Source organism: Corvus kubaryi, unplaced genomic scaffold, assembly GCF_017639235.1.
Source record: "Corvus kubaryi isolate FWS band 111438036 unplaced genomic scaffold, C.kubaryi_AGA036_p1.0 37127, whole genome shotgun sequence".
NCBI classification, from domain to species: Eukaryota; Metazoa; Chordata; class Aves; order Passeriformes; family Corvidae; genus Corvus; species Corvus kubaryi.
In genome coordinates, this window is record NW_024581032.1 from 1,073,413 (window position 1) to 1,085,615 (window position 12,203).

At 43.1% G+C, this 12,203-nt stretch overlaps 1 protein-coding gene and 1 long non-coding RNA gene across 7 annotated transcripts in view; one reads left to right on the forward strand and one right to left on the reverse strand.

Moving 5' to 3' along the window:
• Positions 1-5,606, forward strand: part of UVRAG (UV radiation resistance associated) — a 99,228-nt gene extending 93,622 nt beyond the window's left edge. For 5 of the 6 annotated variants that reach the window (XM_042021199.1, XM_042021202.1, XM_042021200.1 and 2 more), the window contains one exon: positions 3,649-5,606. In XM_042021199.1, coding sequence (XP_041877133.1) covers positions 3,649-4,351 — 703 coding nt within the window. In that variant the 3' untranslated portion in view covers positions 4,352-5,606. The remainder of the gene's footprint in view (positions 1-3,648) is intronic. The other variant, XM_042021205.1, reaches the window with a different exon arrangement.
• LOC121661245 overlaps positions 1-12,203 on the reverse strand; it is a 34,820-nt gene that overhangs the window by 6,895 nt on the left and 15,722 nt on the right. Inside the window, exon 3 of the long non-coding RNA XR_006014894.1 lies at positions 8,760-8,880. This is a non-coding gene — a long non-coding RNA (uncharacterized LOC121661245). The remainder of the gene's footprint in view (positions 1-8,759; positions 8,881-12,203) is intronic.

The window sequence follows — 12,203 nt, forward strand, 5'->3', positions numbered from 1 at the left end:
AAATCCACAAGGTACAGCTTGAAATTCTTCCTGAATTAGATTTTAGCCTCTTAAATACCTATTTTAACCTGTGAATGATTGAATAAAATCCAGAGAAGTGGCAGAATTTCGTATAAACCTTTTAGTCGTTCTGCCTGGAAGGGGAGATGGGAAGCCCTCACTGCTATACAGGGTGTTACAGATCTGATGCTTTGATGTCAAATTCTTCTTTTACTTTCCAAGGGATACAAGTGTCCTGTACCATAACTTCTGTAGCTGCCATAGAGACTGTTTCTGCTGTTGCTGTGGAAGTCTCTTGGTGAAGCTGAACACAAACTGTTGGCAGAACAACTAACATGATACATCTCTGCATCTGGAATCCATTGCACATGAAGAAAAAAAAAGTTATCCTTCCAGTAAATCTTGTATTATACCTAGTCTTGGGGGTTTTTGCTGGTTTTTTTTGGTTGGTTGGTTGGTTTGGTTGGTGGGTGTTCTTTAATTATTTTTTAATTTTTTTTTTAAGTTACTATTTCAAATGTGGGGATTGTTTCTCTGGATTGCAGCCCCCCTTGGTTCCAGTTCAGCAGGAATATGTTTCCATTTCCTGACATCTTGATAGAAACCAAGTGGAATTATTTTTATCATTGCTGTTGTAGGGGGTGTAGCACTGACCGTTTTGGGGAATGGCCCATTTCTTTTGGAAAAGGATGGCAATCATAGAATCATTAAGGTTGGACAAGACCTCTAAGGTCATTGAGACCAACCATTCCCCAAGGCCAAGGTCACCACTGACCTATGTCCCTAAGTGCCACATCCACACATCTACAATAAGTGGCCCTTGAGTTTGAAAAGAAGATCCTGTGGGAATAGTGTCCACCCCATCTTCTTGCATACTCACTATTTTAAATGCTAATGGGCAGCTGATTTGTCAGATAGGTCCAGACTTAAAAACAAATTAGATACAGCTCATTCTAGAGCTGCAAAATGCTCAAAACTCTCTTGCCTGAAGGCTCCTTTCCTCCAGGCTTGAATCAGGCTTAGGCTGCTCTTAGCAGAAAGACTAGTCCCAGCCTGTGCTTTGTACCCAGTTTTGTAAAGAAGAGGGGAGAAGGAAGTCCAGTTCTGTTACACAGAGCCACTGCTTGTCCTTCTTTCTGTGGCTCAAGGTGGGACATGCATCTTGCCACATCTCTTTGGCAAGATGTGCAAATCATCCTGTTATACACTGTCCTGCCCAAATAGGAGAGAGATATTCAGCTCTGCAACATGGGTCTATCTAGAATAGGAAAGGCAGCAAAACCTTAGGTCTCTTGCACTGAAATGCACCAGCCGCTTCTTTGCAAAGTGTCCTATAATTTGAGTAGTGATCTGTAGTACTTAGCTATCACTTGTCCTGAGCAATTAGTTCACATAAAAATGGGATGATATGTCCTTTGACACAGTGAAGTGTCTAGAAAATCAGTCTTTGTGAATATTTGTGCATCTTGGAATTTGGGTAAATTCCTAGAACTTGTCATTTAACTATAAGATAAACAGAGTCTCATCAAATAAGTAATACAGAGTATTTATTTATTTTCTGAATGAAGGCAGAAAGCACTAAACTGAGGGAACAGACCATCCCTAATATATCTGCAGTGCAAATTGCCTGAGTAAAGTTCACAAGTGTCCTGCCACAGGTTCTTGTGTTTGTCATATTACTTCATTCTAAATATAAGTGGTTGATGGTGTAGGGATTTGTTGAAAGACAAAGCTGTTAAGGCTTTGTGGAGTCTGAAACAGCTGTTGAAATCTAAGAAGAAAGTTGATGGTTTTGCTGCTGCCTTCATGTGTGGCCCTTACTGTGGTAGCTGGTATGGGGTCTGTAGCTCAGACCCAGGAAACCGTAACCGGTCTGGAGAGATGGTCCCGCGAAGAACCGTCTTCTTGGAGCCTGTGTAGTTTTCCCTCAGCCGCCGGAGTGCCTTTGCAGAGAGGCTAACAGCTCTTTAGTGATTTTCAGCTAGTGATTTCAGCTCTTGCTCTGTGAGGCAGTCTCCAGGCCAGACCAGGAGGAGAGAGACGAGAGGCCCGTATAGCAGTTCCGCATGAGGCAGCTTTATTAGCCTACACCCTGCAAAGGGAGGCTAGGGACGAGCTTTCTAATCTCACAGGGGCAGAGGGCTAGATTTTATAGGGGTACAGGGGTGGGTGTGAGAGGGTAAAAGCCAGTGGGTTACAAAGGATCTGCATAGGATCTCCAAGAGGATCATGGGTCTGTGTCCTCTCTCTCCGTAACTGAAAGGTGGCTGCCTTTTCCAGGGGGAGTCTGCTGCGAGGTTGTGCAATCTCCCTATCTCAGCAGGCTTCTCTCCAGGGCAGAGGCTGGGCATACCCCACACCTTACCTCTCTGCTTCACTGTCTGCAAATGTGTATTCTGAAAAACAGCTTCTCCTTAAGGTGATTTGAGGGTTTTGTGGAAGAGACAGAAGCCCTACAGAGGCATTTAGGGGCAGCCTGGGAGGAGTTAATATGGGAAAGGAAATTCAACAGCAGTAGTACTACTCACTGCCTTCCCATGGGGACGCTTATTCTTCACAGAGGGACTTGTTGCAATCTACTTTATTCTATTTACAAAGGGGAGCAAAACAAGAAAAGTAATGTGGAAAAGGATCCGAGCTAGGGACTACTTGTAACTGCTGTTTCAAGATTTTCCCCTGCCAGACAGATCCCAAAATGTGTCAGGCCTTGAGCAGAAGGTGTTTCTTTTAAATGGAGTTCGTGAAGGAGTTTCATACTGACAGTGGTTGAATCTTAGAGTTGTATATTCAGCAGATTGATAATAGCTGTTTTTTAACTTTTTTTCTTTAATTTGGAAGGAGAACGAACCAGCTGCTTATGTTAATGTACAACATACTATTTGCATATAGGGTGATTATGTTTGGATAAGTATTGAGCTGATGAAGGAAAATTCTCATAACACACCCAAGATGACGTAAAGTTGATTTTCCAAATCATAGAGCTTGAGACAGTGAAAGTGGCTTGTGGAACTGTATTAAACAGTAAAGTCAGACTTGTAAATTAGTCTTGATTAGTTCATGTTCTTCAAGAAACAGAGGTTGACATTTGTCCAAAAAGTTTTGGAATGACTGGCACAGAAAAGCAGAAGATCTGGCAAGAATAACCCTCTGCAAGTAGTGAAGTTGGTGTGGTTTTTCTCCTTTGTGCAGTTGTCAGGGAAGTCCGCTGTTGGATTCTTTACTCATAGAGGATTCAGCCATTATTACTCACTTTTGTAGAGTTTATGATGAGCCAATAGAGGCCATAAATACATAAATATATGGTCAACAATAATATTTCATAAAGTGCAGAGTGGTCCTTTAAAATGGTGTTAACAGTACAAATTAGCATAATGTGATGGTTTCTTGGGTGATTGACTCACCAAACCATAGAGCTGTGTAGGTGTTCCTACACAACCTCACTGGTTTTCAGTACAGGTGTCCTCTGGGGTGTCTTCTGTGGTTCATACGGCACTAAACACATTTGGGGTTTTAGTACTTTAGGATATAAGTTGTTGGCCAAAAGGAGCCTGGAGTTGTGATAAATAATTGCTTCAGCCTTTGATTAAACATCTGTATTGCTCATGAGCGTGCCTGATGGGTGTGATCTATTCTCTCCTTCTGTTACAGCGATCGACACCATACATCCAGTGCAATTCCTGTTCCAAAGAGACAGAGCTCTAGCTTTGGCAGATTGGATATTGGCTTTTCCAGTGGGCTTCCTTCTCCAGATAAAGGACTCCGAAAACGAGCCAGCACAGGAAACGAGAGACTACAGTACAAAACTCCTCCTCCTAGTTACGACTCTGCTTTAACACAGCCTGTTGCTGTCACAGCCCTTGTTGGAGAGCTGGATAAAAAACCTGGACCCATATGTTCTTCCTTGGACACCTCTATGGATTCCTCCAAAAGAAATACCAAGAAAGGCCAGGACTTGTGCAGTAGTTTAAACGGAGAAAATGGGAGCCTAAACAATATCCAAGATGGGCAGGAATCATTCTTACAATGTTCTAGTGCAATAAATGGGGCGTTTCTGCCTGGTGAGTGTTCTGACACCATGAGCAATGAGCAGCCCTGTGAGTTTCAGCCTGCACTCAACCCCGTCCTTTGCTGCACTGTGGAGCAGGCAGAGGAGATCATGGGTATGGAAGCAACGGGGTTCAGCGCAGGAGATCAGCTGGAAGACTTTAACTCCATCCCGGTGGAGCATGCTGTAGCAGTGGAGTGTGATGAGCAAGTCCTGGGGGAGTTTGAGGAGTTCTCTCGAAGGATCTATGCACTGAATGAGAACATGTCCAGCTTCCGCAGACCTCGTAAAAGTTCGGACAAGTGAGCTCGGACAGGGATTTGATAGCAGACATTGAGGTGAAATCAGTGATCTGGAATAGAAATAAAATTGCACTTATTCTTTATATTAATTATCAAAATAAAAAAGCTTAAGCTGTTCCTATGGTGTTAGACAAATGGACTTGAGCACAGTAACACAGGATTATGGTGTATTCACAGCCCAGGTAAATTTTCATTCTTCTTCAAGTCTTTTTATGTCTGGTATTTATAATCTGTTGGATGTTTTGTGGGGTTTTTTTTCCTTTGGCATTGGAATCTGTTTATAAAGGCTTTCCTGAAAACAACTTCTAGTGCTGATCAGCCCCTTCTATGAATATTTGTTAAATTCTTAATTATTATTTAGAGTTAAATTTATTTTAATCTTTTCAGAAGAAAAAACCTTAAATTTAAAATACTCTTTTGATAAGATGTCTTTCCATTCTCCTGCATACTCCTGTGTTTGCTTGAGCAATGTAGTCAGTATTAGAGAAATACCATGAATTTGTTACAATTGGACAACTTTTTGGTTTTTGTTTTGGCTGTGCTCTGTAGCCTTTGAAGTTCTACTTTGCACTGAAGAGGCTTCAGTTGGTGGTGTGAAGTTGCTGGAGAATGAGCACCTGTGTGATATCTGCAGTTTCCTTGCACCTGGTTAATCAGAAATGACATTTGGGGGTTTTTCCACTCCTCCTTTCCTCCATACTTGCTCTTCCTGCCAGTGGAAACTTTGAGGAGTAAATCACCTCTAAGGTTCTGTATAATAATTCCAGCCTGACTGTTCCCCACTGAGGTTGGGCACAGATCTCATTAGTAGAAACTTAATGAACCCAGTACCAACGTGGGGTTCAGCTGCTGCCCTCCAAGGTATGCAGTGGGGACAGCGTCTCATGAGACACTTCAGACATCTTCCAGAAAACCCAAACTGGGAATGAAGCACTTTGGAATTAGGTGAATGTGTGGAATTGCTCCACCCTCTGTAAAAAGGAGGCACTTAACATTATTCATCTGAATTAATATTTTTTTTTTAAACCATCTATACTTTGGAGGGAAGAAATTTCCAGTGGTCTGCTGGAGGTGCAGTTTGCTGTTGGGTCACATGTGTTCAGCTGCACTAATGGGAAAGCAATTTGCAGCCTGCTTTGTGATTCCTGGTATGTGTTTCAGTTTGGATTTCATTGCTCTTGCTTTCTATATTGTATACCCAAGAATCTGGGCTCAGCTGTGAGCTCTGAAATATAAAAATATATAGCAGAATAAAAATACTTCATCATGCCTGGCTTTTTTTTCCTCTCCCTCGTTTATTTTTCGTTTATTTTCTTTTGAACCAACAACCTAGTCTTTTCCTAACTTCACTGTAAGGCTAGCTGAAACAAACTTTTTAAAAATGTGGATATGTATAACCTCAGCTTTCTGTTATCAAAACAAGATGTGTTTGTAAGAACCAGTATACATAATAGCATTGCTCTAGAATATGCATTTCGCCAGGTAACACCTTAATGATTGTATTAAAACTATATTCACATTACTTCTGTTAGCTTTTAATGGTTGTGTCTGTAGTTGAGTCATTGGATCAAGCCTCTCTACAGCAATTTGTTGGCTTTGGTCTGTCCCAGGATGATGTGGTAGATGGGAGCACTCGGAGACCTTGATTTTGAAACACTGAACATGATTTCAGGTGCAAAGTTGGACACATCCATGAGTATCTTCTCCCTAGAATTAGCTCCTCTGTTCCAACCTCATGAAAACTTCCCCAAAGGAAGTGCTGCAACAGCTTAAGCCAACATCTTTGGAAAGGAATAGGTAGGAAGCTCTTGCTGTGCTTTGGCCTAGAGAGGGAGAAATAAACACCTGAAAGCACAGCACTTAGTAGTGATGAGCATTAAGATATTCTGTCCTGGGCCTGTACCATCTTCTGATACCAGTATAATTTCAGGTGAAATTTAGTAACTAGGTCAGTTTTGCACCCTGTGGGATGGGATCTGGTAAGCTTGAGGCAGCACAGACCTGTTCGTATGCACATTTATGTTCCTGTGTAACAGAAAGGCATTAGCTTGTGTGTGATGGTGACTTTTCAAAGCAACCCAAAGAGTAGTTGTGAAGCCACTATGTTTCATAGCTGAACATGGAGCATCTCAGTGCAATTAAGCAACATGTGAAATTAGGTTTGTACAGCATCAATGGGAATGGGACTTCTTTTTTTTCATTAGTTGTTTATTTCTCAGGTTGTACAAACCAAATGAAGTCTAGTTCTCCTCCCCGATGCTGTATTGCTGTTCCTGTTTAAGCCCTGTAATTGTTAATGTGTCAAGCACCACGGCTGATTTTTGCATTTGTTGCACAAAGCTGCTCAGAAGGGCTTTCTATGGATGTATCTTTAGTTAGCCTTAGATTATCCCTGTGTTTTTCTTCCACTTCTACCACTTTCCATGTAGCAGGTGGTGTGAGGTGGGACAGCATCACAGGGCTGATGAAGCATTGACCAGCTCCTTATGGCTGTGAGGGCAGGGGTTGTACAGACTGCAGCCATGTCACAGCTTTCTCCTTTTGGTGCTTATTTTTTTCACCCCCTGTAAATTACTTTGGAAATAGTGTCGTGAAAGAGAAACAAGCAGTAGGTTTGAGGGTGAGATGATGAATCACAGTGTGCTTTCAGTTTTCAAGAGCCTTTCAGTTCCTGCAAAGGTGTGACTCTTAAATGTGTGCAACTGTCTTCAAATGGAGAAAGCATTTCATTACAATCTTTACCCCTCATTAGAAATCCTTAAGATTTTGGAGCATATTAGTTTTGGAAGATCAGATCCCACTATATTTTTATAGCAAGCACAACAGCACTGGCTTATCCTTGCTTGACCAGGTATTTAAAATAAGCGAGACCAGAATATCCCATAGTAAATGGCACATTAAAGCTATGTTGGCAATTTCAGGAAAGCTCATCTCTATTTATAAAATAAAACTGATTCATATCTCTTAACTTGTGTCTTCTTTAATGGCTCCTTTGTTTTTGTTTTCTTTACAAGCCTGGTTTAAACCACAGTGCCCTGCCCAGCCCCAAAACTCCTTGGCTTATTGTTCATCAAATCAATATTGCTCCAAATGTGAATGGTTGGGCAAGAGGATTTGCCTGAAGAACTGACTGCCTTGCTGGCTCCAAATCCTGTTTCAGAAGAGCTTGTGCTACAGTTCTTTTTCATGCTTCTCTCAAAAAGATGGCATGCAGCTAGAAAAATAGCTCCAGCCTATGTTGGGGCTGGGATTAAGCTGGATTTGTAGACATTTATGGATAGTGAAAATACTGTGTTCCTTCATCAGGGAAGCATTGCTACTTGTCCAGCACCTGTGATCCCAGCTAATAATCAACATATGTCTGCCCAAAATGCTGATGTGCACCTTGAACAAGAGTCTGCTGCATGAGTCTTGGCAGGAGTCTGTCCATGACTCGTGAGTCTCTGGTGGGAAGCGGTGAAGTGTGACGAGCTACAGGGACTCCCCAGGCATCATCAGGAATTTTGGGTTGGTTTTTTTTTTTTTTTTCTCCCACCCAGTCTGTCTATCAGCAGAGAGTAAAAACCCAAGACATCATCTGTATAGTCCAGGAGCTGAAGTGGGAAGATACAGGAGAGAAATTTTACTTTACTGAAATACAGTTGCGTGAAAGTGAAGAGTTAGGAATGGAAAGAATAAGATGGAAGTGCTGCTGGAAGAGTGGACTTAATCTAGATAAACTTTGAACCCCTCTGTGCCTCATTCTGTCACCTTTCAAATGGCCAGAGAGGGTATGTCTCCTTGCTTTCTGGATTTTGATCTTGTTCAGGTGGAAGTGTTTGCATGTGCTCTGTCTGCTCTGAAATGATCAGGTTTAGCTGGTATCTCTGGGCAGCCAGAGTCTCCAGTCTACAGGCAAGCTGTTCTTAATCCCAGGTAGAAAAGTATTTTCCAAGAGAAAAACCATTATCTAATCAAATTTTTTAATTGCTTGTTACTTTAATATCACTTTATTGTGTATATGGTAGAATGCAACATTGGTTTACAATTCTTCATTAAACAGTATGAAAGCTTTTTTGCCCTAAATAATTGTGAGATGTCAGGTCAGCTCTGCTGCTGCTTAGTTTAGTGGTGAATGTATTGCATTGACTGGCTCAACATTTAATCTGCAGGACTCTTCAATCTTGCTTTACTAGGTTGCTTTTAATAGAATCCTAGAATAGGCTTCTACGGGACCTTCAACATCATCCAGTTCCACCTCCTGCCATGGGCAGGACACCTTCCACTAGACCTGGTTGCTCAGAGCCCCATCCAGCCTGGTCTTGAACACTTCCAGGGATGGGGCAGCCCCAGCTTTCCTGGGCAACCTGTGCCAGGGCCCCACCACCCTCACAGGGAAGCATTTTTTCCCCAATATTCCATCTAACCTTAACCTCTGGCAGTGAGAAGCCATTCCCCCATGTCCTGTCATTCCAGGCCTTTGAACAAAGTCCCTCTCCAGCTCTTTTGGAGCCCCTCTAGGCACTGGCAGGGGCTCTAAGGTCGCCCTAGAGCCTTCATCAGGCTGAAGAGTACTGTTTCTCTTGTTTTTTTTTTTTTTTAAGGCAGAGCTGCTCCAGCTCTCACAGCATCTTTTGGTGATGGTGCTTGAACTGTGAGCTGAGCCTGGACTTCTTGAGTCCATCTGGCCAGCTGCTTTATGTATTGTGTTTTTTATGTCTCTATTAAAAAGAAGTTTGCAAATCAGGTTGTATGGTCTCGTCTCAGGTGTTAACTGAAACCATGGATGAGAACTGATTGGCAGCTCCTGAGCTGCCATAGAATACTGATGCTTATATAAACAGATGTACATAGAACACTCCTCCTGCCTCAAAATTTCATACAAACTGTATTTATTTTTAAAATGCAGCAATAAGGTAGTTCAGTCAATTAAGCTGCACAAAAAGCTGTAAACCTTGAACATGCAGCATTGGTACAGGTAGAAAACCTGCCAGCCCAGCCATGGTGCTTCTGCCAGGCGCATGGGTATGGGGATTGCACCTTGTGGACAGGGCAGGCAGAGGAACTCCTGCTCTTGGGGGGATGTTTCTCTCTTCGTGTTTCATACAAAAGGTGGCAAGATGGAGACATCACGATGGATTATTGGGTTCCCTATCCCTACCCAGATCTGAATCCCAGCACTATCTCTTGGTGACTGTTCTGCTTGTGAGTATCTTTGGACTTCCTCTTTCAGGAAGGCACTATCTAGCTGGACAGTTGATTGCTGCCAATACTGCCAATGCTAAGTGCATCTAGTTTCGTCTGAGATCTGCACATGCTACAAGCAAGGCATTTTTTAGGAAAAAAAATCTCCTTTTCTTTACAGGGTGTCTCCAAAGGAGGACTTTCACAGACTTCCTCATCCTTCTTTGGTGGAGCTCTGCTGCAGAAAAACATCTGTCTATTTTTCAGCCCTTGCTTTTCTGGTTTTTCTTTCAGGAATCTGGTTTCAGTTGTTGGTCTGAAATTCTTGGCAGAGTTTGGGGTTGTCTTCTGTAGTTTCATCTGACCTGGGTAGCTCTGCTCAGAATGGGGGTCCTGGGTTTGGAAATAATTTTCCTGTATTAATCTTCTCCCTGCAAATTTGCAATGATGGTGAAATTTCACTGCAACCCAATACATCCTCAGTGGTTTAATTGGATATGTGAGTGCACAGCAGAAAGACAGAGGACCCTTCTGTTGGTCTGTTTTCTACGGGTTCAGTTGTGCCCTGTGCGGGACTGAGCACAATTCCTTTAGGTGAGATGAAGCATCTGCTGGAGGTTTTGATAATATCTCAGCTTTGGGGTAATCTCACAGACTTTCTCCTTTCTTTCACAGATGTTGAAACTAATGCTGAAAAGAGTGTCAATAAACCAAGTTCACTACTGTCTACATTGCTTTCTAGGGAGTTCTCCTTTGTCTTGATGCCTCCTCTGGAAGATGCTGAGGGTTCCTGTACATGAGCCACTGTGCTTCTGACTACAGCTTGACACCTGACCTCGAGAGATCTGAAATCAGATATGCCTGGTGTTAGAAGATCTCTGGGCCTGGATGAGTCAAAACTTCTGCCATGGGAATTGCTGGTTGTACTCTGCTCCAGAAGCACATTGGAATTACAGTATGGTTTAGATTGGAAGGGACTTTAAAGACCATCCAGTTCTACCCCCAGCCATGGGCAGGGACACCTTCTAGTATCTAGTGGTCTAGTGGACCAGGTTGCTTCAAGCCCTGTCCAGTCTGGCCTTGAACACTTAAGTGATGAAGTATCCACAGCTTCTCTGGGCAGAAGTCCTCAGTCCTTGGCAGAAGGCAGAGATGTTCCCTACTGTATTGCAACACCTGCACAGCATCAGATACCTGTTCCTTCACCTCAAAACCAAAATGCTGGTGCCAACACTGTTTTTTTTTTTTTCCACTGGTCACTACAGATGAGGTTCTAGTGGTGAGTGTTAAAGCTGAGCTTAACAGAGGAGCTATGAGTTCCTCCTTGTGACCTGGCTGTGGTTGCCATGGGATAGGCATTTTGTCAGAGGAGTGTGTGTGGTGAGATGGACGTTCCAACCACTGTGATGGAATTAGAAAGCACCTTTCTGGAGGCAAATAAAGGTAAAGCCACACTGGCTGCAAGGGCAGTTGGGGCAGTGCACAAATGCTCTTCTCCTGATGATCAGGAACACAGGACTGTGCTGGCTCCAAGATACTTGACCTGAAGAGCAGAAACACTACTCTTCCTTGCTGATGGGCTGTTCCTCCTCCAGCACAAGTTATATTGTGTGCTCAGGCAGGACACCTTCAGTTCCTGTGCAAGAGAAGGACGAAAGCAATTGTATGGTGGTTTCCTGCAGTCTGCGAACACCTTCTTTAAACCCCTGTTTGTCAGCAATTGAATCACGGGCCCAGACCGGCAAGGAATCTGAATCACTTATTCAAAGGAATGATCTGGTTTTATACACTTTTCTAAGGCACAGTATTTCCTTATATGGCGTGACCTGTACCGTGTCGCCACATCAGCAACACACTTTCTCAATGTCCTTCTATGAGGTGATCACTCGCTGTTCACCCGTCTGTCAGCTCCCGGCAGGCTCCTCTCTGTTGGGGTCTGCTGTGTGACACCTCCTCCCCCCAGGGTCTGGTGAACACAAGCTTCTCTGTGTGCCACCATGTGCTCCTTTGTGCTGCCATGTGCCTCTGCAGGCAGGTTTTACAGCTCACAACCCAATTCTATCTTATAATTTCCCATACCTCTTGGCAGGCTGAAAGTTACCTGGAATTCTCTAAAAACATTCCCTATTTTCTGCTTCTCTGTTACATTTGTAACCACAAAAAAATTACTTGTTTTGGAAAGAGGTTGATAACGTCACATATTTTTCAGATGGCCTTGAAGGCAAGTGCCCTATGGATTCTGTATGGCTTCTCCACCTACTGATGTCTGTCACATGTCCCTTTGTGCTTTGTGGGTGTTGGTCTCTTCTCCCAGGGAACAAGTGATAGGACAAGAGAAAACAAGATGTGCCACAGGAGGTTTACATTGGATAGCAGGGAAATTTTTTTTCCCAGAAGTATTGTCCAGCCCCAGCACAGGCTGCCCAGGGCAGTGGTGGAGTCCCCATTCCTGGAGGGGTTTTACAGATGTGTAGATGTGGCACTTGGGGACATGGGTTAGTGGGGGGCTTGGCAATACTGGAGGAACAGTTGGACTTGATCATAGAGAGCTCTTCCAACCTTCATGATTCTGTGATTTTATGTCTGTTCAAGAGTATTGACTTGGGCAGCTAAAAACTCTTGAAACTGCAGCATCTTATTTAATTCCCTGGTAAGTTTAAGCACATTCAACAACGTTCCTGCTGCACGTTTTT